Below are 27,479 nucleotides of genomic sequence, written 5' to 3'. Positions count from 1 at the left end.
GACTTCATTCATACGTGCAATGACTATGAACTTATAGTTTTTGTTCAGATTGTAAACATATGTCCTTATAATTCATATATTTTGTGAAAGATCCCTTCTGACATTAGAGGCAGATGGTCTGAGGAAAGCAGCCCTGTAGCCTGTGATCAGAAAAATTAATAGTGAAAGCACATTTATTAATATAAAGGTGATGAGGAAATTTGGGAACAAGCTTGTTTATGCAATATTTTCAGCCTCATTTATCAAACTCGAGTGATGTAGGACAAATTCCTCATATAATAACAAAAAACAAAACACTGTTTCTATGTTTGACTGAATAAAGAGCACTTTGAAATACTATAGACCTTCCATGATCTCTATTAATCATCCAATCAGAAGTAATTTCTAAAGTAAACAACAGCGTCTTTTGAAAGCAGAGAGAAGATGTTAGGAGACCCTGTCATGATCAGCAATTACCTGCAGGTATAGCGTTCCTTGCCCTTCCTCAGGAGGTTTTCTGGTAGGGCACTCGGTGGGGCTCGGAAGTTAAACATGGAAGGGACAGATTGTATGAGTTCACTAGCTTCTGGTTTCAGGGCACTAAAACTCTCTAGTTTTTCAGCCATGTTTTCTATAGCTGACATCTGCAAGAGGAAAAGGAAAAAGGAAAACATATCACAGTGAAGGTGCTCTTTTTCTGTACAGATAATTCGAAACACAAAGAACTCCATTCAAAAAATGACTGTGCATAGAAAGTTTTCAGAGTAACAGCCGTGTTAGTCTGTATTCGCAAAAAGAAAAGGAGTACTTGTGGCACCTTAGAGACTAACCAATTTATTTGAGCATGAGCTCATCGGGTGCATCCGATGAAGTGAGCTGTAGCTCACAAAAGCTCATGCTCAAATAAATTGGTTAGTCTCTAAGGTGCCACAAGTACTCCTTTTCTTTGTGCATAGAAAACTATTTTGGTTTTTCACTCTGTGAGTAGGACAAAGTGATGGAAAACTATGTTATCACAGTTTGAATAACACAAGTAACTTTTACTGACAGTAGATCACTCCGCAGCAGTGATGACGTTGTACCTGACAGTTCCTGTTCATCTAGCAGATCATGTTTCCTAATCTCTGTACATGCTAATAAATAACTAATTCTACATGAGAGCTACACTAATTGGTATGAAGGCTTATAAAATATTTACGTTCAAATACTTTTTTTTTTTGCACTACAGTGTAGATTCCTATGCTTTTCTGCTACATGATTTTAATGTTCTTGCTCCTATAGTAATTATTTGTAAACTCTGTATAAGGCAGATCCTACACTTGGGCTTGATCAAGTAAAAATAATGGGTGATCTGGAGTTGTCTTATGGCAAGGATTCTTGTTCCCACTGAAATCAGCTGGAATTTTGCCACTAATTTGAATGGGAACAAGAACTGGCTTTACATGCACATACCACAAAAAGGATATGCTGTCTAAAAAGGATCACTTGGAGAAGCTGGGTCTTATTGGAAAGTACCTGTAGCTGGTAGCGGAAGGATTCTTTTTAAGTTAGCACCTGCAATTTTCAGATATAAATCTGACCCAGTGTATACACTATGACCTTGAAGATAGCAAGTCACATTCGGATTTGAATTACATGGTGTAAATCCAGAATTAAGTGGAATTACACTCTCTAATCTAAAGGAGGGCAGAATTAGCCTCATAGGCCACAGGTGTTTACAAGCCTGATAGATCAGTTCCCATTAAGCAGGAACTGATATATACTGTGATCTCTTGGCAAAATTTATTTTTTTCCCCACTGTTTCGGGATTTCTTTCTTAGCGTTCTAATCTCATATGCTAGCTGGTTTGACTGCCCTCACTCCATTCATTAAAAAATATTCTGTAATAATACTCAAAAAGCACGATGGCCAACTTTTTCAAAAGTGATTTTGGATGCCCAAGCTTAGACACCTTAAAGGAACCTGATTTTCAGAGTGTGGGTGCTCAGCACTTTCAGGCCACTTGAAGATGTCTCAGGTTTGGCACCTCAGAAAATTACCCCAAATCATCTGTCACGTTTGGAAACCTTGGCAACACTGCAGAGTTACTGTAGAACATGGTAACACTTGAAAATAAGAGTTCCCTCATCTCATTCCCCCCTCAAAAATCACAGTGCTCCAACTCAAGATTATAAGAGGAATGCCACTATGCAGTCTTCTGAGAAAACTGACAGAATAGAAGCTAAAGAAAAAAGCCTACACATTTTACAAAGAAGGAGAAAGTTACTTTAAAGCTCTTAAGACTAATTCTCCTCTCTCTTCCCACAACATAAATAAAAAAAACATTTCTAGTGAAGTCAATGGAATTACACTATCCCAGTGTAATAACCCATGTCTGCCTCATTATCCAGTGTTTAATAGTAGCTTACTACATGAGTAATGCCACTGATGCTAACTGATATTGAGGATGAGCAAGAGTTGCAGAAGGATCTGATTTGCCTCTCACACAGACTGGGGTAACTCCACTGCGTTAAGAGGAGATACTCCTGATTTACACTGGAGTAAGGGAGGGCAGAATCTGGCTCACAATGTGCAAGGAGATTATTTTTCATAATACAACATAGGATTAATAAAGTAATATTCAAGAGACAGAATATTTTTCATGGAACCTTCCTCTAAAGTCTGTGGTGCAATTGGTCTAATTTTGATGCTTTTGTTACAAAAAAAATTGTTGCTTGAAATGACTATTCATGTTCTGGTTAGCTCAGGGTTTTTGGGTTTGTTTTGTTTTGTTTTTCCCTTTGCCTCATAGCCTGCCCTCTCATTTCATGCTCAGACTCCTAATGCGCACTACAAATTGCAATGTACAGGGTACCACTGCCAATTTGCCAAATGTCTTTCATCAGACATGGTGCAAAAAATCACAGAAGGAAGTCAAGATACATTTACTTGTCAGGCAACGAATGTGAAAGCATTGAGAGGCAGTAGGGGCTGTAAGCTCTGGGGTTTGATTCATAATCACTCAGCTGCTAAAACATTCTCCATAGATGCAAGTGGACAGCACATTTGTCAATATGAAGGATTTTGACATGTACTGATCACAGGGCTGAGATATGTAATGATGCTGCTTCTGGGATAGGAGGTAATTCTGTCCCAGCAGAGCAATGTCATTATCAACCCATACAGCTCAACATCACGATATATTTATTTTGATACCTCTTCATAATCTTCTTTACTCAGAATCGATTCTTAAAGCATTTATGATTGTATTTCCACTGCCTTTAATTCCTTCTAATTGTTCCTGGCAAGTAACCATTCTGATATTTACTATTGCAGAGAATAGATGGCTTGAATGAAAAATAACCTTTGGCCTTCCGGCTGATTAGCACTGACAAGACAGTGCATGGGTTATGATAGTACATATTTATGGTGAAGAATAATAAGTGCATTGAGGAGGATAATAAATGTTTTTATTTATGTACATATAATACTCAAGTCAGTTTCATTATATAGGGGTTTTAGATCAATTTTTGATCAAATCAACATTTTTCATGTACATGGATCCCTACAGTAATATATTAAATAAACTATTTTCCTATTTACATTTAAAATGACTTCATCATGCTTAGTATCATTGTTTTATTTGCAGCTTTGGGCGTGATTCTGCTCTGGCAGTGATGTAAATCAGGACTAAGTTCACCGATGTCAATGGGGCTACACTAGTGTGAGGTCAGAATCGGGTCCTTAGTTTCTTATTCACAGAAACCACAAGCACTTCCAATTACTGAAAAGCAATAACAGCTTTTTAGAAATACATGCCCTGCCCTAAGAATTACTACATTTTTTTTTAAACAATGTAGAATGTAGTTACCTTATGTGGTTTATATTCTTAAAGAAACGCACCATCTCCAAGAGGAAATATTAAGTATTTGGGGTCAGATCCTCTACTGGTGTAAATGAATATAGCACCACTGAAGTCAGTGGAGTTACACCAGTTTACATCAGCTGAGGCTATAGCTCCCAGAATCCAAACAATGCACATTTTTAAAAGGTAATAAAGAAAATAATGACTATTAAAAGGCGACTTTCCTTTGCTTTGCAGCCAGCCAGACCTGAACTAAAGTAGGGATAAAAGTAAGGGAAGGGTAAGCTATTAACTCCCTTCCTTCCTCTTGCACATATACTTCTTTTCCCATTTGTATTCCTTCCACTCATCACCGAGAACCACTGAAGCAACATAAACACTATCAGTGAATCCTTCCTTTCAGCATCTTAATGCTGGCTATGGTAGCACTTTGCGTCAGCTAGAAGGGAGGGCTGTGGTTTCCCCATCAGAGCAGATCCTCTCCCCCCTGCTTCCCCCCCCCCCCAAAAAGCCCCTCTAAGGCAGAATTGAGGATTAGAGGATATACCAGCAATGTAAGGTCAGAAAACATTTCAGGAATGGCATAGTTATCAAAGTAGCAGCCATTAGAAACTCAGGAGATTTAGAAATGATGTTAGATTTAAAATAAAGCAAACCACTTGAAAGCACGACAGTATTGGGAATTAGGGAGGGAGAGAACACCCCACCTTGCATTAGTGTTGCATTGTCTGTGGATCCCCAGTTGACCTTGATGAATCAGCTCCCCACTACCTCCCAGGTACTTCCTGCTCCTCTAGATTCCACACTTTGAGTCCTAATTCCCCTTCCCCAGCTTTGCTTCCCTATAGATCTTCTAAAGTCCACAGGGCCTCCTGTGATCCATAGTAGATCCCAGGGAACCATGGGCCTACTCTGGTCCGCTGTAGCTCCTGCAGCCCTATGTCCCAAAAAATAGCATGTCTGAATGACTTCAAATTCTCGTAACTGATCACTGGTCTCTAGCCCTTCCTTTAAAGTGGAAATTCTTTTTCTGAGTAGTTGGGACGCTCCTGGCTAAACATATAAAATAAATCTCAGCCTTAACAATGGAGAGGCTGCAATGATCAGTGAAACACTGATCTGCCAGCAGGGTTACTTAGCAGAGTTACTTATGACAGGCACCCACCCTGGGAGGTTAGGTAGATAGTTACTGGAACAGGATGCACTTCCTCTAGCCTGTGGTATCAAATCCAAAATCTCTTCCCACACCAAGATGCTCCCCTTCCACAACTTAAAGATAATATGATTCTTTAACACAAGGCTGCCCAGGGCAATGCACCACATTATAAGTGGAATGGGTTTCTGCAGCTCTTTAGCCCAAATTCTGATCTCTCTCCATTCAAGTGAATATTTAGGGTTCAGTTATCCCATCAAGGTACAGACATACCTTGGAGGCAGTGAAGAGCCAAGCCACCCCCAGGTGAGCTCTGGGAGGAATCATGTCTCAAGGAAGCACAATTGCTTCTGGTGCTCCCAGGAACAAAGGGGGAGCACACCTATCACACTACCTCTCTGGACAATATAGTATGTTTCCCCCTTCATATCTGGGGGCTCATCCAAAGCCCAGTGAAGCCAATAAGCATCTTTCCAATTACTTCAATGGGCTCTGGAGCAGGTCCCTGAGAATGTTCACTGACCAGTATGAAGCACAGAGCATGGCCCCACACTTTCCACCTCATTTGGCTTGCACCCCAGTTCAGGGTAAGAGAGAACACTCCTTGTATTGAGGGAACACTGGCCACTGCATGGTGGTGCAGTTGTCAGGACAGGAAAGGCACAATCTCACTCTTAATGTAGAATTAGTGTAATTTATATGTCTACAGAGCAAGTTAGCAGAGGAGGTAAGAGAGCGAGAAGATTGCATTACATATTTTACATAAAGTTATTGCCTTATGGACAAGTAACGTCTGCTCCTAATCTGAGATCAGTGAATGGCAGTATTTTATAAAGAACTGTAATTTTTTCATTTACATATATGAGAGTTGTTGATTCTATCTGAATCCAGATGTCTGGAAAAGGAAGTAGCTTTACCCCCACCTCCCTCCTGGTCCCTAAGAGGCTATTAACCGCATACTGACGCAAACCAATATGTAGTCACAATTCCCTAGCGCTGACCCAAAAAGGCAGACATTACCATAATCGGATAAAACAAGTATTTTTAAACATTTCAACAGGCTAGATATCATCAACAAGGGTCTCAGACATTTGTCTTAAAATTTATTTGCAGCAGCAGAAAATCAGTGACATACATAAAGGAGAGTTTCTTTAATTTTTTTTTTTAAAAAAGGATAACCTGATAGTATGAAATGATCTAGAAACTAGTGTCAATGAAGTGCATGACCTAATTTTTAGTTTTACAAATTAGACTCCTTAATGCTATTATCATAAAAACAACTGACTTCATGGCCATAACTCATGGGAAAGGATTGTACAAACGTTTGTTTTCTATTTTTATTCGTCTTATTTAAAGGAATCTCAAAATCCTGATGATTAAAGTTCAGCAGTTCTACCTCCCTACCCCAAACTATAATGATTTCTTTAAAAGCATGACTTTCCATCAATTTGTTGTACTGCAATCCCATACCTCACCACATCACATTCATGTTCATGACCAAGAGACTGAATGACTAAATTTTGTGAAGTATCAAGTAAAGACCAAAATCTGATCTCAGGTATACCAGTGTAAATCCAGAGTCTCCATTGATACTGATATAGCTGATCTGGATTTAAACTGATGTAACAGAGAGCAGATCTTGGCCTATAACAAACACAATAAATGAAAAAGCATGGATAATTCATCGCAAAATGTGTTTCTTAGTTATTTGGACAACTATTTTAATTGTTTATCATAATTCTTCATAATGTTACTGCAAATGCTGTCCTAATTGAAGATGTCTTTATAGCACACTGCCTCTAAACTTTAGTGAGCAGTAGGGACAGAGTGCCAGTTTTTGGGATGGAGATTGAATATATTGTGATCCATTCAAAATAGAGTGTTTCCAATTGATCTGCACTATAGGATTCATGCCACAAAGTGAAAAATAACCTTAAATAAACTTAAAATAGATGAGCCAGGATCCCATGAATTGAGATATACAGGTTCAAGCGACACATTCAAACCCTTCAAACTGGAGACAAAGCCATCCATAAATCAGCACTTTCTCCAATCAGTTTAACAGTATGCTTTCAATACATATTGTATTGCAGCTGTTCAACCATCATCATGGCCAGAGGACAAAAGAAAAAAATAGTTTGATGACATAAATTTGGGGACAGAGCCAACATTAGGGAGAGAGGGTGGAAGAAAAAGAATGTACTGAGATTTTTTCTGTTGCATAATTACCACAATACCACGCTGTTATTTTAAAAGTGTAGTGGAACCAGAGTGCATCATACAAGTCACTTAATCCTCCCAACACCATTAGATGGCACCATTTTGAATTCACTCCACTGAGGAGAAAAAATGTCTGGGGCCACCTGTGATGATGTCAATGTTGCGCGGTCTATTTCTGTTTTACATCTATTTATTGCCTGTGGCCGATATAAGATTTCAAATGGGAAAACATTTAACAACTTCCACTTAAATTGTTTTTTCCATGCCAAATTATAACAGGTGAAATTCATCCCTTTGAATGGGGCCAGCACACAGTGCCTGAGTTTCTCCAGTCCCACTCAATTCCTTAAAACAGGGTTCCAGTTCAAAAATAGGGTGTAAGTGATGCATAAGCTACGTGCTGGCCATCTGCATAGGAACTAAATTCCATCCATTCGGTACAGCATTTTCAGCCCATTTCTATCACTAATAATACTTCATCTATAGAGCCTGATCCAATGCCCATTGACATCAGTCTCCGCTTTGAATGGGAATTATATCAGGCCCTGAAGTAGCACCTTACATCTGAGGACTTTATGAAGATGAGTAAGTATCCTTATTCGCATTTTACAGATGGGAAAGAGAGGGATTAAAACCCAGATTTACAGAAAGTAAGACTAAGGTCCACAAGTATTTTTGAATGCTTAACTGAGGTACTTGGGTTCTAAATGCGTATTTGGGCATCTAACTATTCATTTGCATGTGCAAATGCCCCCCCCCTTCTTTTCTTTTACACTACTGAAGTCGCTCTGTTCACAAAAGTAGGCATGAAAAAAATTGCCTGGATCTCAGGCCACATTTTATGAAAATCTGGCCTTAGTCTTGAGACAATATCTCAAGTCACAGTGAATGAGCAGAAGAGAACATTGGTTTCCTGACTCTGACTTTCCTATTCTAGCCGCTAAACCATGATGTCAGGAGAATTCTGGGCTTAGTAGTTATTGGTTAATTGCAGCTGCTGTAGGGGCAGCAAAGTAAGAACAAAACATTGTGTTATTTGGGGGTTATAAAAGTAGCCAAAAGAGTTATTTGGATTTCCATACCAATTTGGTACTGGATTTAAATATGAGACTAAAGGAGGGGGAAAGCTTACTCTCAGTTTTACCCACTGATGCTCCTGTTCTCGTCAATGGGAGTTATATGTGCCTACGTGAAAGAAGAATTGGACCCAAAGGCCCAAATCAATGTGTGTTGTATCTGTGATGTAAGGGCTGAATTGGGTACATTAAAGTCTAGAATCCAGAGGACTTTGATCATCAGATTATAACACCTGTAATGGAGGTAAAATTTGAAGCCTAAACTTTCAGCCTGGAGGCAAATGTCTTGTAGCCTCACTAAAATACAACCAAAGGGCCATATGGACTGGTGAAGTCCTTACTTAGGCAAAACTCCCAGTGCCTTCAATAAGAATAGACTGCAGGATTACATAGGAATAAGGCCAATGTGACATGGCAAGATATTATCCGCTACAGCTATGTCATTCAGTAGGAAACCATGTGGCATATTCCATAACTATGCAGAGGGTTATCTTTCATGTTATGCTTTTCTTATGCAATTTATTTTACAATGTTTAAATAAAAATATAAGCAAATAACTTACCCAAGTTCTTTGATCAGGCAATTGGAACTGGGAGCAAAATTGAAACAAAAACAACACATTATTCCTGCATTGGAACCCTTATTGCAATCAATCTATTGTGAAGTTAGTTAAGGTTTCACAGTGAGTGGATTGTTTGCTTTTGGGCACACTCTACCTAAATGCAATCTTTGAAGTGGCAATTTATTGCAAAATATGACCAACTGACCTAGTCTTGTACAGATTTAGGGCCCTAGGCTTTATGGGGAATTTTTTCTGAGCAGGGACTGTGTAACGACTATAGGAATTGTACCTTAATATTTCTCTCTCTGTCTCTCTCCTCTAGTCTAAAAATCTACGTTAGAAGCCTATCCCATAGCTCTTATATCATCAGATTACAAGGATGCAAATTAACCTCTTGCTTAAGCAAATGAAAAACTCCAGGCAATAAATGTAGCTATAAAAATAAGTATTTGTAGAAGAACTGAACTATTTGAATTTATTTCACAAATGTTTTCTACAGAGATAATTTTACCCTACCATTAGAAGGTGAAAATACATGGTGGAATCTGCAATTACATTAATAACCTGGGGACTATAAGGATACCCACAAAAAAAGTTGCTCTGCTAATTTGCCTTTTTTGTACTAAATATTGGGTCAAATTCTATTTTGGAGCGCAGGGAGTGGTTTCCACTGAAGTTGATAAGAGGGCAGACTTTAGCCCTTTATGATTTGACAGGTTGTGCAATAGCATTTTTATTTTCATTTGCTGTGTTTAAAAATGCGCATTACACTCAAGACTTCATGTCACACCATCTCTTACAAGTTAAGCAGTCATCCCTAGCACCCAGATACATGATGAAAATGAAGACCAGCTGTTCCCATGTATTCTTTCTATTGCACAATCAGAGCCTGTATGAAAATGTGTGAATTGCTATAAATGTACATCATTTATCTCACTGAATAAATACTCTGTAACAGAGTACAGCTAAAGAAATTAATACACATTTTAATATGGCCTCATCTGATATAACTCGGGAACACCATTTTAAAAAATTATAGGGTCATTATAGATCATCCCTCATACATGGTACAAGGGGACACTTCTTAGGCATGGTAATACTTTACACAGATGGATAATGATTCTCACTCAGGCCAAAGGGCAAACGACTTACAGACAAATGACATTCTCACACTACGTTGAGATCTATGGGGACAAGTGAGCTTCGCTTGCCCATGGTCCCTTTGGTTCTCTCAGAGCAAGGCAACCCATCTTGCCATGCTGCCATTGATTTGTCTCCCACCATCCCACACCCTCTCTGAAATATGGAAAAGCCACAATTATTCCTCATTTTATATAGTGCCATACCTGTGCACTAGAGGCGTTAATAAAGACACAATTCCTGCCCCCAAAAGTTTATAAACTACTTCAGAAAATCTCAGAACATGAAGCTGGCCAAAGAAGGGGACAGGGAAAGAAGAGACCAGGTGTAAAAATAAAGAGAGAGAAAAATCATATAGGACCGGACCATTTTAAATAGAGATTGTGGGGTCGGAACAACTTGCCTAACTCAGTCATAATTTATGATGCTCTAAATGACAACTCCTCCCCTAGCCACCCATAGCATTGACCTCCCACACTGCAGTCATGGAAGGGCAACAAGAGGTTGTTTGGGGGGAGGAGATACTACAATATGTTTGCCTTTTGTCACTGTGCACTTCCTCTCAGTTTTTCATGGGTTTTCTAGGGGGTTTGCTCCTCCTCTTACCAGACAGTAGAGAAGAGCGCTTACCCCAATATCATTAAAATGTTTGGAAATCCCAGGCTGAGTTCTCTGCTAGTGTAAATGGGTGCAGCTCCATTGACTTCAAAAAGTTTCCCTCATTTATACCAGCAGGGAATTTTGCAAGATCCCTGTGAAGAAAACACTAATGGTGAAATCCTGACCCCATTTAAGTTAATAACAAAACTCTCATTGACCTCAATGAATCAAGATTTCACCCTAAATGCCTAGTGCATTCTCTCTTGAAATCCTATCTCTACTGTATGCCTTTAACTCCCTCCTCCATCTTCCCTCCTCATGTGTTATTTATTTAGATTTATGCTGCACTATATAAAAGCCTGTCCAATCCAAACCCTGGGTACCTCTGACAAGCCCTGAAGAATACATTCATACATAACCAGACTCCATCATTTACCTACAGCTCACAGTACCCTAGCAGCAACATAAATATACTAAAATGTGATAAACTCCTCCAGCAAAACCACCAGAGCCCCCTCCCCATTTCAACTGAGCTACACAGATTTATGCAACCTGAGGACCTAACCATCACTGAATTTCTACCAGGCAGTGCAACACCTGAAATGTTCTCTCTGTAAATGTATTATAGCTGTCTATGAGGCTCCTTAACTACTCTGTTTTTTTTTTCAAAACAGACCTAGAAAATGTATGCCTACTTTGTCTTTGCAATACCACCAAGTCTCCCATCCTGCAGCCTGAACCTGTTTTCATTCACTTATTCATTCTAAAGGCTGAGAAGGAGGAGAAGAGATAGCAAAGGCCCTTTGTTAAAACATTCTGAATTGAGATTACTGGCCAGATTCTGCTCTCACTCGCAGCAGTACAAATCCAGAGGGGAAGCTCAGTGGAGTTATCTGGGATTTACACCACTGTGTCTGAGAGCATGGTTAGGTCTTTTCCGTGCATTGATTGTTAGTATCACCTGCTATGAAATGGAAACTGGAAGCACTTTCATAAAGAGACTGAAAAGGCTGTCTGGTTGCCTTGCAACTTTGGTAAGTATAGTACCTCAGTATATTCTGTTGAAACACTATCAGGTTGATTTTTATTGTAATACTTAGTGTTTAGCATCAACTATTCCCTTCATTTCCTACACCGTCAGTACATTAGTGCTTTTCTTCCTTTTCCAGCTGTGCAAGAACATTGCTCTCATGTATCTATGCTAAAGCATGGCAAGATCTGTTCTACACCGAAGCCAAAAAAATCCCACACTTGAGTAACTGAGCCTCACAACATGAGATAGGTGCGTACTCATTATTATCCACATTTTACAGATGCTAAATTGAAGCAGAGAGTTTCCATGGCCTACGCAAGAGCTCAGAGGGAGTAAATATCAGAGCAGGGAGTTTCTTACTCCCCTGTCCTGTGCTCGAAGCACTAGACCAACATGGGGAAGTAAAGTGACCCTGTCAGACTGGCACAATACAGGATAAGCAAGTGATACAAGGTTGCAAATAATGCAAAGAGTTTTGATCCAGGCTATCGTTAACCGTTTCTATGCCACGGTACAGATCCACAAGGTTGAAAGAGGCATATTATTTTCTTGACACAGCAAATGAGCAGCAGGACATTAAGCATATGACCAAAGAACCACACAGTCGCCTCATCGCACAATGTTAGCCGAAAGTCTTCAGGCATGGAAAGGGGATGTATTGCAAGCACATATTATTTCCAGTTATTCTACAAAGTTACTGAAACCATGGAGTTGCTCTGTGGTGAACTGGAATAGGAGTGTTTGTACTGTGTCCTTTCTGAGTGTCTTTATATATATATAAAGGCTCTTTCTATATATATATATATATATAAAGACACTCAGAAAGGACACAGTACAAACACTCCTATTCCAGTTCACCACAGAGCAACTCCATGGTTTCAGTAACTTTGTAGAATAACTGGAAATAATATATATATATATATATATATATATATATATATATATATATATATATAGAGCCTGGTCTTTATAAAGGCTTTTACTTGGGGTGCCCAGATTTGTGGGCCCCACTATGTATCTGCAAAAAACGGCAAGTGGAAATGCTATCACTGATATCTCCAGATATGCAGCTGTACCTACACACCCTGTGCTTAAACTTATATATGGCAACATTAGTGCCCACAATTAATTACAGGGAGAATTACTTGAGGCTGCAAAACTGAGCAGCAAAAATAGAAGCCACTTTTCAATATCAGGTCCCAAATTCCATTGTCTCTCTGGGTATTGCTTAGAGATGGGCACAATGATCCCTCCATTGCCATTGGCCACAGCGGGGAGACTGCAGAAGCACAATTTGGTAGTAGCACATCTTGTTTGATCCATTCTAATTTTGTGGGGGAGGGAGCTCTAAAACATACATGTAGCTCAGATCTGGGTCCCACTACAACCAGAACATGATGGTTTAGCTGCAAAACATCATGAAGAACATGCTAATGTTTTTCCACCACAACGACATTGGAAAAATTGTGTGTTTTAGGAAATCCAAAAATAACTCAGACTGCATTCTTTTCTCTGCACCTGCTTTGAAGCATCAACAGGATTTGTTTACAATATTGAAATTCCAAAAATACTTACTTGCGGATGAAACAAGAATCCTGGGGAAGGTCTCAAGTACTTTTCCTTTAAAGCTTCAAGTGGGTCAGTTAACTTTCTTTTCTCTACTCTGTAAATGTTAAAATTGATTTGCTTGTGATGAATCAGTCTTAGGCATTAATAACTATTCAGCTACTTATGTTTAAAATAGTCAACAATACATCAAATAATTGGTTTCTTGGTGATAATGGTAAACGATAAGGAGGTACAGTCATCTCTTGATTTGTGCATGCAACTCTCAGGAGCACTAATGAGAGTTGTGAACATCCATTAAAAAGAGATTACACCATTTACATTGGATATAATCCCATTTCAAAAGGCCGATACTATTGATAATAGAAACTGATGACTAACTGCACTGAGCCCTGTTATCAAGAAATAGGGCCCGACTACATTTTCCAAACACAAGAAAAGCTCTCATTGACACCAATGGGTGCTTTTCATATTAGGCCTGCAGAAAGGGACCCTTTGGAAGCTCATCTTCCTTTGTGAGGAATTTAAGCCCTGCTCTTGCCAACCGCTCCACGTGGGCACAGGGATGCCCTTGCAAAGAGAAGTTAGCTAGATCCTGGCCTCGAGAAATGTAGTGAATTTGCCACAACAGAAATGAAGGCTACGTTCAACTAACTGTGTGGCTTCAAGTAGTGAAATAGGGCATCTGATCGTTTAAAATTAGTAAGGCATTTTAGTTCCCCCTGCATTTTTGATCAGTAGTTTAAATTGTATCATTTATCAAAGGACTGATCCTGCATTCCTTACTCAGACATAATTTTCATTGGCTTCAATGGAAAGTCTGCCTGAGTATCAACTATGGGACTGGCCCCATGTTATGCTGGTAGCATTCCTTTACTATTCCTTCACAAATTGCATTATCATGCACTGCAGTACTGTATAACAGTAAAAATTTCCACTAATTCAGAAATGATAAATTAATATGATACAGGAAACCTGTGGCCTAATACCTATACTGCATAAATTAAACCATCTCAATAAGTAACACAATGCTAACACTGTTCCTTTCTAATGTATACCCTTTATCTTATGCCAGAGAGTATTCTATGAAATTTTTGCCAAAAGCAAATTTTTGAAAGATAGTAATGAATTAAGATCATTTGTATTACAGTAACTTTTGATTTTTAACAATAGTCTCTTTGTGAAATAGGCCATTTAGATTATGAACAAATAGTTTTTATGGCTAATATTTCACTACTCCTATGTTTCCCGTAGATTAATTTAGACGTATGACTACAACTAATTACAGATATGCAGGCAGAGTATCAAAGTGCATACAAGTGCTGACGTACACAAGACCTGTGGTGAAATCCTGGCCCCACTGAATTTAATGGCAACATTAATGGGAGTTCAATGGATGTGAGGATTTCACCCCTGATTTCTAAGGGCTTGTCTACATGGGGAAAATGGCCTGGAATAGCTATTGCGCAATGGCGCTACATGTGGACATTCTTATTCTGCACTGAGTGTTCGCATGGGGAGTTAGTGTGGAATAACTATTGTGCTTTAAACTCACATGCTAGCTTATATTCCAGTAGCTTCCCTGTGTAGACAAGCATTAATATCTTGGCTCACTTAGGACCTGATCCTATTCCCACTAAAGTAAATGGTAAGACACCCATTGACTCTTGAGGTGAGATCAGACCCTTAATGCCCACATATTTTTTTGTTTCGTTTTGCAACCAGGCACACATTCTTCCTTCACTTACACCCGCACAGCCTCACAGAAACTGGTGGGTTGCTCTAGTGTAACTGAGAGCAGAATTTCAATCCTCAGTACCCACATTCCTTTGACCAGTCAGACCAGATCCAACCCGTACTTGCGGCTGTCTGCTACAGCAAGTGGAGTGGAATGGTGCAACCAAGAGCAGAATTTGGTTCAGATAATTTTTGAAATAAATGCTATTATGGGAGTAGGGCATGGGGTGTAGTGCTTTTGAGGAAAAGGGACTTGTAGTAAAAGAATTTGAAGAACGTTTTCAACTATCCAGCATTTGTGCCATCTCATTTCTGGATAAGCAAATGTATTAAATTACTGCATATTTTAAATGACAGTGCATGAAGTGATCCATCAGCTCAGCAAGTTACACAGGAAAAATCCTGAAAGTGTTAGCTGTGCTCAAGAAAGCTATATTCCATTAAAGCCTGTTACCTGTAAATGGGATCCATAAAGAACGGAGTGGGCCTGGCATGTTGCAAAGAAGCATCAGTTGCTTTCCTTGTTTCAAGGTCAGCTCCTTTCTTTTCACCAAAGACATGGTTTTTCCGAGGCTCGGCTTGTTTTGTACCACTGGCTCGACTTCTGCTGCCCATGCTCAGATCTAGTGGTTGATCCTGGCTTGTCACGGATGGAGCTGTTGGCTTTGAGGTTATAGGAGTAACTGGCTTCTCCTCCTTACGTTTAGTGGTGAGGTCAAAGGGAGACTCGGAGCTTCCCTTTGGGATCTTCTTTACTTCACTTGGTGACTGAGGTTCCATTTTCAAAGGCAACGGTCTCAAGTCTCTATCAGGAAATGGGTACATTGATTGAGAGAATGCTGGAAAAAATGGGAGGGGAAACATGGAAGGGTAAGGTAAAGCTCCAACTTTTTTGTCTTGCAGCCCCACAAGTCCTGTTGAACCAAAGTATTTTTCAGCAATAGAAGCAATAGCCTTTATAGAATCATTCACTGCTCCTGACACCGCAGTTTGCTCCTCTAAAGATGGTGAGAAAATGGAATGACTGCTGTATTCTTTCTTATTATTTATTGAAGCCAAATTCTGAAGAGAGCTTACTTTGTCTTTGAACATTTTACCATTTTCTTTAAATTTCTCTTTATCACTTTCAATGTCACTTTCCAGATCAGAGCCAGAGGTGGTCTCCAGGTCACTGCCACTGGGAGTACTGACATCATCAAGGTCACTACTCTCTGACTGGTCACTGATTTTTTCATGCGGCCTCTCTTCAGAGGACCTCTCTGGTTGAAGCTCCACTGGCTTATTTTCACCTACAGAGGGGTGCTTATTTAGTGCCTTCAAAATATCCTGTGTAGCTGGCAGTATCTGAGGATGTGTCAGGAGGGGACTTTGACTTTTGTTTGTCTGGTCTGTGCTGGGTAGTCCTTTAACAGGAGAACTAGCAGGTATCAAAGGTGGCCTGTGGTACAAGCCTGAAGGAAACAGACCGGGGAAGCTAAAAGAAAATCCAGGAGCTGTTGGAAAGGTAAGACCAGCAGGATGCCTATTGGCACCAAAATAGTCAGCAAGGCCCGGATTTGCATGATTCATATTAACCATGGACGTTTTATCCATAGCTGGGGTTCCAGGAAGTGAAATGCCTTGGCCAAAAAATCCTCCTGCTGCAAAATGATTCTTGCCCTCACAAAATCTCCTGTGTTTATTTAAGGAAGATGTAGTGCTGAACATTTGTCCACAGTCTTTGCACTTGATTTGGGTTCTGCAATCAGCATGCATGCGCTTATGACGACAAAGGTTTGAAAACTGAGTATAGGATTTATGGCAGACCTCACCTGTGTGTAAACAACAACAACAACAAATCTCAGGCTTTATGATAATTTCCCCTTTCCCCACCCAAATTTAGCAAAGAAAACAATTTGTTACCCCCAACATGTCAATTAGGAAGCCATAGGGAGAAGTCTGTGAGCTTCATCTGGGTGCACAAAACAAATGAAAACTCATTTTACTTTTTCCAAAGCAAGGCATCCAACCAGACAAATGTCTTGAGACAGCATAAAGAACCCTCCCAACAAAAAATAAAAATAAAAATCCCTAAAATACAAATATTTCCTTTTCACTTTTCACAATACTTGTGTGGCTTACAATGTTTTAAAGTCATGATCATTATTATCATTTATACTCAGTAGCACTCAGAGCGCCTGATCAGAATCTGGCCCCCAATGAGCATGGCACTGTGTGTACAAACTAAGGCCCTGATCCTGGAGACACTTACACATCTGAATAGCTTTATCCACATGAGTACCTCCATTGATGGCACCGGGATTATTCAAATGCTTAAAGTTATTCACAGGCATACGCATTTGCAAGATCAGAGCCACAGAAGTAGACATAGTCCCTGCCCCAAAGGGCTTACAATCTAAAAAGACAAACAAGATATATGAAGGATGGGGGAGAGGGAGACAATCAGATATATACAAGCACATATAACTATTAATAAACCCAGTGTTTTGCATTTACAAATGAGATGCTAATTACTTGAAAGCCTTGGCATTCCAGGCTGTGGTTTCCAGAGCAATCACAATCTGGTGCCTGGGCACATATGTAACCTTCTCTATTTTCACATACAGTGTTAGTGGGATTCATATGGTCAGACAGAGTTACAGTTGCTTTGGAAGCCATAACGCTTAATTTCATGTCTCATGTAATTATAATCATGGCCTTAATGTTTCATAATGCAGTTTATTTGCGTGTCTCTTTCATGTGAAAAAACATACCATATTTCAACAACTATTTCCTCAAAAAATGCAGCTGTATTTATTTGAATGTCTGATGGTCAAAACAACTTGATGGATTTCCTCAAACTCCTTTGGGACAAGAACAATTTCAGCTCAAAAAAGGAACATTTAGAGAAAGCCTTAAACCCTGGAGATTAGGGGTTGCAATTTTGATCTGACCAGCCTGATCTATACTACGACATTTTGCATGTCTGAATACAGTTATCAACAATCACATTCAGTGACATGATGAGGAGGGTGGTGTAGTGGCCAATGTAGAGTGAGTCATGATACATTTTTGTAGAGTAAACCAGATCACTGAAGTGAACGGGATTTTGTGCTGTTAGCAGGTAAATGTCATATAATCACAACTATAGGGTGACTACTGCAAAGATGCAATTTCCTAGTTTGTGAAACCTTGTTTTCATGTCATATTGAAAGTGCACAATTACTTTGATTTTTCTCTCCTTTAGGAACTTTATTGAGCAAGGCATTGGGGTAGAAAATAGTGAATAGAAGCAAAAGGCTTAGCAATTTTAAATTCCCTATTAGAGAATAAGATCTAGACTTCTGTCCTCCACACACGTAAACATGAGCAACTTCATGCATGTGAGTGTTCCCATTGAACTCAATAGAACTACTCATGTATGTAAAGTTACTCAAATAATTTGCAGAATCAGGGCCCTAGTCTGTCCTCAGTAAGAGGCTTTTCCTTGCAATTTGGAATTCATGATTAGAATAGGAAAGATCTGTAAGGGAACTCCAATAAGCTTTGCTGAGGCCTACAGAAATCTGACCAGAAACCTTGTTTGAAAGGAGAAAGTCTAGGTTGTCATTCATTTGGAAGGTTGCTGTGGTTTGACTTATAGATATTTTAGGTTTTGTTTGTCTATACAAAGTTTATGTCCCTTTTTGACTGTACTTTCACACATCATCAGGAAGTTTCCAGAGTTGTGCCATGCAATGTGTTGTATTTGACACTTTCCTGGATAAATAGAATGTAATGCTAAAGTTGCTGAAACACACGTTCCACCAGTAAGTCTCGTGTGTTAACACTTCATAGTATTCTGCTTCTATCAGTAAATGTTCTAATTTGTTCAAAAACAAAATTAAGCAATGTTATACTGCTGCGATAAAATTCTCTCTCTCTTCTCCCCCCACCCCCCCAGGGAAAAAGCATGTGGCTACACTTTGACTTAATATGCACTATATCTTAAGCTCTCATCTTTCACACATCAAAGCCACACAACAATTCACATTGTGTATTCTGAGCCCTTTTTAACAATCATTTTCATGCTTTGAGACAGGCTGACATAATTTACAATGGCTCTATTTTAAGCTGGTAAAGGAAACTGAATTGAATGTATCTCATCCTGCAGTGTTGGTTCCCATGAACTATAATCACGTCTTCTAACTTCCACTCACACCAATGCCTGAGCTAACCTTCCTGCACTTCTAAACCCCTGCCCTTGAGAAACTTGACCACTTGTTGTCATGTCTTAACTGTTTACCTCTTTAGTGGGCTCTTCACATCACCGCAATAATAATTCCATTGTCTAAGGGCCTGATCCTGTCAGACAAGTTTTCCTATTCATGCCTCATTGCTATCATTGGCATGGCTCAAGTGGGAAAAGTTTGCAGGATTAGGCCCAAACACAGGAAATGTGCAATGCTATAATTCAGGAAGAATGCCTGTTACAGTATATCAGTTGGTGTTCCTGTAAGATAGCTTCATTCACAAAGAAGATTATAGATTAAAAAAAAGCAAAGTTTTCCTACCATGCATATTAGAATGCTTGGTTTTCTCTTGCTACATTTCCCCCCCTAATTTGGGAACCAGATCCTAGTTAATTAAGGACTGTAGGACCAGCCATTTATTTGTTCGGATATAGCACATTTAATTGACATTTATTTGTTATGCCTCATATAGGCAACATATAGGGCCCAATCCTGCTTCCACTGAAGTCAATGCCAAAGCTTCCATTGATCTTCATGGTACAGAATCAGGCCCACAAAGAAAAGTTTAGGGTTGGCTTGTGCAACTTGTGGGACCAATCAGATAAGCGAAAGTAAATTGGCTACAATTGTGTGAATAAATGCTAACAGTGAGAGTTGCACAGTCTAGCCCTTGGATACCATGAGTCAAATCCTTATCTACTGTAAATCAGTTTAGCTTCACTAAAGGCAATGGATCTACGCCAATTTACACTAGCAGAGGATCTGACCACATATATTTCATTCCAAAAAATATATTTATACTACTAAGTACTTTTACAAGACCGATATGTACTGTTTTAGGGCTATATACAGATGCTCCCCGGGTTATGCAAGACCTGACTTATGCAAATTCGCACTTACAGAAAAAGTTCCATAAGCCGGAAATAGGATTTTCGAGTTGCGGAAATTTGTGTGTAATGCACGGGTATACATTTCCGACTTACGCAAAATTTGAATTATGCAAGGCTTTCCAGAATGGAACGATTGCATAAGTCGGGGGTGTCTGTATTGCCAAATAATTATTCTCCATCAGTACACTCAAAATTGAAGGGAACTGAAAAACATTGTATTTCCATGGAAAAGCAGAAAAACCCAAAAATCTTCCTACAAGTTATTGGTATCCTTGCAAACTATTAGAATGTGTGCAATTTAACCTTTAAAAGGCCTAACATGACTTTATACTCCTCTTTAAAACAAACAAAAAATTATTGAAATCATGCAAATACAAGCAGCTAAAATATTCAGATGTATATTATTATAACTCCATCCATGTAAGTAAGAGCCATGACAAAGGACTTGCCTTTGGGACCATAAAACATAGTCTATATAAATAGGTCTCCCCTGTGCAAAATTCCTCTTGTATTTAAAATACTGAAGGGAGAAATGGGAAACATTTTCATAGGTAATCTGCTGATTTATATGGGCTTTAAAGAGTAGCTATGTTTGGCAATCAAACTTTGGACCCAACTCTGTAATCCTCACTCACCAACGTAATCTTATTTATGTGGATAGTCTTACTGAAGTCTATGTATTACCTAATGCTGTTGAATTTTACACAGAACACCCCATTGATTTTATTGGGGAATCTGCACATAAATCAATTGCACAGGATGATCCAATGGGCTTACTCACGTGAGCAAGAACTATTCCGATGAGTTAAGGTTACATGATCTAGCCCTTTGCTTTCTGAACAACTTTTATTTCCAAGAAAAGTTTTGCTTAATATTTAGATGGAGGGGATTTACTGACTTTAATAGCTTCCATGTATTTAGGCTATAGAAGCTGGATTTGACTTCTCCAGTCAGTTTTATGGTATGCTTGGTTTTCTATATCCTTACCTTTACTCTAAGCAACTAACATATAGCTACGGCTTCCCTCTTTGCAAGTTTTATCACTGTGTAGACTCCCACCCCTAATACAAACCACAACCCTCCCATCGCACCCCTCAAGGTATATTAATTCATTTGATGTGTAAGCGTACTCTGTACTGGAATTTTCTTAGAACCAAGAAATTACCTAGCCGTTAAGTTTGCATATTTTCTGCTTATTAAACAAATTACTGTAAGTATTATTTTGAATACGTTCAGCCTATTATGGCATGTGGTTTCTATTTGGAGATTTTTTGAAGGCAGTGAGTAATTATCTTACTGTTGGTGAGTTTTCACTCAAGCTTGGGCAGTATACTGTAATAAGAGACAGTTGCCATAAACAGACTGGTAGGGCAAATCATGGTGTGTGGCCTTGTACTGGGAAACAGATATCTACTTTAAGTGACTTGACCCCCAACCCTTCAACACTCAGAAAGGCCTACCCCAACACGTGATCTCTACATTCTTTTGTTCTGTAATTTCATAGCTATTATCCATAATTGTTCTTTAGTTTTCTGTCCATCACACTTTGCATCTGAAGAATAACAGTTGATGTTTTGATTTACCAGAGATCACTGAAAACATTAATGGAAAGCATTTTACACATGATTTCATTTGAAAAGAACCATAGTTCTATCTGGAGCATTTGATTCAAAAGCAACTGTAACTCTAGTGCTCAACTAGTCCTCCATGGCAGGAAGCCATTGTTTTCTAATTATTTCATTTCCACTAATACAGTATTAATCTGAAAAAACCCTCTGTGATCCTGGGTAGGGAAAAATAATTAAACAACTGCTGTAATTGTGTCTCGTTAATTAGATATTTGCTAGCTCAAATAAGTCTAAACATAAATAAATAAATAAATATTTATAAATAAATATGAACGAGTCCACTGGGCTTACAAGAACATTATTACTCATGCTGATGTATTATCAAGACCCAAAGCACATGTCATAGAACCATTAAACTGTTCCCTAGGTGAACATATGCTGGGTGTTCCAATATACTGAAGAAGTTAATACGAGAACTTTTGAAAGCTGATCGCTGGTGGCTCAAACTCCAAAGCACAAGTCCCTGTAGACTAGTATGAAATTGCAGGTTTGCTTCCTCTCCCCATTAAACTAGCTTCCAGTCACTTGACTTTACACCTTTGCACTGTAATTATCTGTATGCTACAGATCTCCAGTGTAATTTAGAATGCTTTAGATTGGTCCTAGTTTGAAGTAGTCACTTTGAAAAGATGGAATGAAGCCACAATCAGTTTGGAAGAAGCACCAGGAAAGAGTTTTTGGCAAACTAGTGCTGAAAACAGGGAGATGGTAGTGAATTAGGGCATTGAGTATATAGGGGTGAGGATTTTTAATTGGCTTTGAGTGGAATTTGAGGAGAATGAGGTGGGATTCAATGGCCAAAGGAGAAATATTTCTCTTTGATTACCATATAGGAGAGAGAGTCTCCTGAAGCAGTATCAAATATCCTGAGTCCTGATGCTGCAGCAGGATCTGACTGTGCACTGCAACCGATGCAGTCACTGAGACTGTGTGGGTGCAAGACTCTTCACTACCATGTCCAGATGCAGGAATTAGGTCCATGGAGCAAGTACATGTTTTAAAAAGCTTGATTTCCAGGACAACTGTTTGTCAAGGCCTAACAGCTTCCCGTTAATACTTAAGACTGGGATTTGCAAAGGAGCCTAAGGGAGTTAGGCACCCATCTCCTACTGAAAATCTATTGCCCTTACTATCATAAGCAAATCCCAGCCTAACGGTGTGAACTAATCTTGTAGGGAAACCTCATGAGCATTTCCAAAGCAATGCAGATTTTCAGCATCAGATACCTTTGCCTGTCTCGCTTAAATCCCATAACCCACTGAGGCTTTTCATTATTGACTAACTATATTGTCTCTGTCAAATCCTTCCCTGAACTGCTCTTTGTGTCCGGGGGGAAGGGGAAGATATTCCTGGGGAAACAGGTGTATTACAGCGTTCAGTGTCTGCTTGGAAAGGAATATATAAAAACAACTCCACGTATTGGACTATGAATTACATAGCCACTCATTCAGTAAGTCAGGGCTTAAACCTACTCCCAGTGGGAGTTTCAACAGAAGCAGGACTGGGCCGCCTATTTCCTGATTATGTTGCTTTTTTTGAGACGAGACAGACATTGAAGTTTAGACGTTTAGTTGAAGACTTACATATAAAGGGCTTGACACTGCTGTGGATGTGCTTGTGCTGTTTAAGGCCTGAAGAAGTAGCAAACGTTTTACCACACTCTGGACAAGCGTGAGCACGAGCCCCAACATGCTGGGAACGAATGTGCCTCTGAAGGTTGCTGGGGTCCGTGAAAACCTGCTAGGAAATGAATACTGATTAATCAAGCAACTTAACTGCAGCAAGGGAGCCAGCAATCACAGATGACTCCTACAAGACCAAAACTGTGGTTTTGTTTTTTAAAGGCTAGAAAATGAAACAAAAACGACCTAATATTGGCTGGTTAGTATGACCAGATCTTGCTGCATTGAAGTTTTGACATTGGCTTCAACTGGAGCAGAATTGGGCCCTATGTTTTACAGGTCTCGCTGATTACTCTTTGGAGCAGTGACTTAGGCAGGGTCTTTGTATACTGCTTGCCAAAATGAGGCTGCAACTTGGTCATCGTCTCGAGGCACTACTGCAGTATAAATGCTTTATAACAGTAATGAGTGACTTGTATCAAGGAAATCCTGACCCACAACCTAGTATCAAGGATGCACCTTCAGCATCTAGCTTTGTCTCGCTACAAAATAAAAAACATGCTCGAGCAAGTTTTGCTTCACTGAACTTAAGCAGACAAACTCCCATGGATTTCAGGGAAGCAGGAGCTGATAACAGTTTCCATAGTGTTATGTAGGATTAATAAAATTATGTATCCAGGAAATGCAAAAAGGAAAAGCCACCCACTCACACAAAAAACTAAAAACAAAACCTGTGGAATCATAAGAGGGAAATAATTCCTTGCTGGTGTGGTATAAAGAGAGCTGACTACAGCTATGCATGAATAGTCTATATAATGGGCCAGAGTCTCAGCTGGTGTAAATCAACATTGCTCCATTGGAGACAATAGCTGGGGACCTGGCCCATCATTTCTTCTTATTATTTATCTTGCAGTAGTGTCCTGAAGCCTCAATCAGCATTGGGCTCACCGTGCAAGGTGCTGTACAAACACATAGGAAGACATGGTCCCTGTCCAAGAAAGCTTAAACCAGTTAAAATAATACAAACTGAACCTAGTACAGAAAATAAAGAACTAGACTGCGGCCATATGATCGGCGCTGATCAGAGGGCAGCATGTTGTAGCTCTGGCCCTGGAGCAGCTTGGAAGGGGGACTGTGTCTTACAGAGCTACAATCTCCTTCCTGGTTCCCAGATACCCTGGGGAGGGAGTAAACTTGCACTGCTCACCTAAGGCACCAGCACAGGTAAGCTTCCAAGTGGGTTGAAGGAGCAGAGCCACCTACTTCCCACCCTATGTGTTCCCTCTCACCCCCTTTGCACAAGGGGGACATCTAGTAGCCCCTTGGAGGCTAATTTCCTGCCCGTGCTGCTACTGATCACCTGGATGGCCAGTGCAAGGTAGTCAGGGGGGTGCCTTACACACTCATATTACCTTACATGACTGCGCTATCACAATCTGACTCAGAGAATGAGAAGGAACATGAGTCCATCCCTGCATTTCTAGCAGGAATTCCTGCTGCATGGAGGTAGATAAATAAAATGTTACCCACTCCTTTTAATATATACTAGTTCTTTTAGCAGGCCATACTGATTTGAGGGTTCACCTTTCAAAATATATTTACAGTTTCCTGAAATTGGGATCAGACTGGGGGGTGGGGGGCAAGGTTCCACCCCCATTCCCAGAAAAGATGGATAGTTCTGCTAACTTGCTTGCAATAGTTAATAACCTTGATGTCATTAGGCTACAAAATCATTGCCCACGTAAATGGGTGAAGTACACATCCCTCTTGAAACTATTCTATCTGTCTGTAAGTTCCATCCCTCACAAGGGGCTGAGTATTGACCTCAATGGATGGAGTGTGCGCTCAACTTCCTTCACGGTCAGCGCCTGAGTGAGTTTTGCATTAGGTCATCTTCAAAATCATAAGGGCAAGAAAATGAAAATATTTTAAATGAAAGCTTAAATCCTACAGAAACTGATGGGATGGCTAGAGAAGGATTGGTATGACCTCCTGTTGAGTATTGGCTGAATCTGCTCCTGACCCCTGGGTTTCCACACCCAAAACTTGTTATTATATCTCATAAAACACATGATACACAGAGAAAGGCCAAATATCCTACAAATTCCTGTACCTTGGCACAGTTTTCACACTCATAGTGCTTTCCACTGTCATGTGACATTTGATGACGTATCAAATTGGACTTCCAGTTAAAGGCCTTGGGGCACTGATCACACTTGTACTCTCTCTCTTCAGTGTGGGACAGCATGTGCTTCTCTAGGCTGTGAAGACAACAACAGGCTTTGTGAGGTCTCAACAACACCTAAAGAGGAACCCAGTTTTAACAGTGATTTGCAGCCCAAGTTAGATATGAAAATGAAGCGTCAGGAAGAGAAGTAATTTTAATAGATCACATAATTATAGAAACTAGAGGGGAAAGACCTAGAGAGCCTTATTCGGAGAAGTGCAACTCCTTTTGAGTTTTGCTCACCATCTTTCAAAATTAGGGCGATAATATTGTCTCATTGGAGCTCATCTCCATGCCAGAACAGTACATCTCCTCGTGTCTTGGCCAGCCACTTTTTAAAAAACTATTTATTTATTTAGGAAGCTTTAACAAGTGTACAAACCCTTGTCATGTAAATAGCAGAAACAAAACAATCATTACAACAGTTAGTTTTTGTTTAAAGCAACATTATAGATGAATAGAGTCATCAGATTCCAACACCTATGTTGCTTCTAGTGATTTTATTAAATTGACTGAAATTTCTATACACATATTTAACAAACCAGGCATGTCTTTGATAATATTCAAAAAAGTTGGACAGGTGTGCTGAGGTTTTTATACATTGGGTATTGAATAAAAGATAACTAAATATCTATCTATCTATCCTCTGTTTATCTGGCTGGGTACATAATAGGTGTGTTAATTTTTCCATAACCACAACCTTCCATAGTTTTTGAACCATTCTTCTATGGTTGGGCTATTTCCCTTTTTCCAACGAGAGGCTACCAATAGCCGAGCAGCTGCTACCAAATGAGAAATTAATTCTTCATTCCCTCTTGTCTGATCATTTCTACTAGGAAGAGCCAGAAGGATTACTGTTGGATCATTTGGCAATAAGTGTCCAGCAATTTGTGACTATGGATTGCATCCCAGTACTCTCTAATGACTGGACATGTCCAGCACATATCCATAAAGTCTCCTCTTCCACCATAATTTCTCCAACATTTATCCATTCAATCTCTTTCTATATCTATATATTTAGCCTAATTGCTGTCAGGTGTCACTGAAACACTATCTTAAAGAAATATTATTTTATATTTGGCCAGCCACTTTAAAAAATGTATTCCTATCCTTCACTGGGGCCAGATTCTGATCTCTCTTACACCAGTGTAGATGAGGAACAACTCCATTGAAGTAAGTGGATTTACAGTAGGATGAAACTGGTTTAAATGAGATCAGAATCAGGTCCCTAAGCATTGCAGACTAAAAGCATGTTCCCCCTAGCTATCATTAGCTACATTAAATGTACTTATCAGTTTTGGAGCCAATTGTTCCAGCCCTTTAATAATAGAAAGACATAGAACAAACTGAAAAGAGTTCAGAGAAGTGCAACAGAAATTATTAATGTGCCCAAGCTACACGCAGGCAGAAATATTTTTAAATAACCTCTATTGTCTGGTTACATACAAAACCTTCTCTCATATATTTAAAATTTAGGAGGACAGAGAATATCACAATGTCTTATAAGCAGATACATATGGAAGACTAGAAAAAAAAAGTCTGGTACAATTACTATCAGAGCGCATGCCAACCCACCAATATGGGGACACATTCTGCAGTCCCTCCTCAGACAAAGCTCCAATGATTTCTACTGATTCAACTGACCAAAGATGGTGGGGTTTTAGCTTAGGGTCTCCAGTCTGATTTGTGATTTTCACGCTCAGCCATTGGTCATCAAAATGCTTTTTGCCCTGTGGATGCCAGTTACATTTAACTCTACCAGACTCCTCTTTCATTATGTCAGAAATGGCTGTGGCTTCCTTGTATTATATTTCTGCAAGAGTTTTGGCCAAATACTGCACCCTTTACTGGCTACCAACCCTGTATGCTGGGTGCATCTGTGCATGCAGAATGCCTCATTCATTGGATAATACTGAACAAAAGTTGGCCCAGCATGTGACTGATTCAAAGTGACTGAGTTAGCTGGGTAAAAATAAAAAAGGTTGCCAAAG

At 39.5% G+C, this 27,479-nt stretch overlaps 1 protein-coding gene across 10 annotated transcripts in view; it reads right to left on the bottom strand.

The window, feature by feature from the left end:
* Window positions 1-27,479, bottom strand: part of MECOM (MDS1 and EVI1 complex locus) — a 451,412-nt gene that overhangs the window by 14,384 nt on the left and 409,549 nt on the right. For 3 of the 10 annotated variants that reach the window (XM_075132124.1, XM_075132128.1, XM_075132129.1), the window contains 7 exons: window positions 25,375-25,522; window positions 23,223-23,379; window positions 17,162-17,305; window positions 15,365-16,721; window positions 13,183-13,270; window positions 8,835-8,861; window positions 457-623 (listed from right to left, as the gene is read on the bottom strand). In XM_075132124.1, the coding sequence (XP_074988225.1) occupies window positions 457-623; window positions 8,835-8,861; window positions 13,183-13,270; window positions 15,365-16,721; window positions 17,162-17,305; window positions 23,223-23,379; window positions 25,375-25,522 (2,088 nt within the window). The remainder of the gene's footprint in view (window positions 1-456; window positions 624-8,834; window positions 8,862-13,182; window positions 13,271-15,364; window positions 16,722-17,161; window positions 17,306-23,222; window positions 23,380-25,374; window positions 25,523-27,479) is intronic. The other 7 variants (XM_075132126.1, XM_075132127.1, XM_048864591.2 and 4 more) reach the window with 7 other exon arrangements.

This window comes from Caretta caretta, chromosome 9, assembly GCF_965140235.1.
Source record: "Caretta caretta isolate rCarCar2 chromosome 9, rCarCar1.hap1, whole genome shotgun sequence".
NCBI classification, from domain to species: Eukaryota; Metazoa; Chordata; order Testudines; family Cheloniidae; genus Caretta; species Caretta caretta.
The sequence above is the reverse complement of the archived record's forward strand: the minus strand, read 5'-3'. Positions and strand labels throughout refer to the sequence as shown.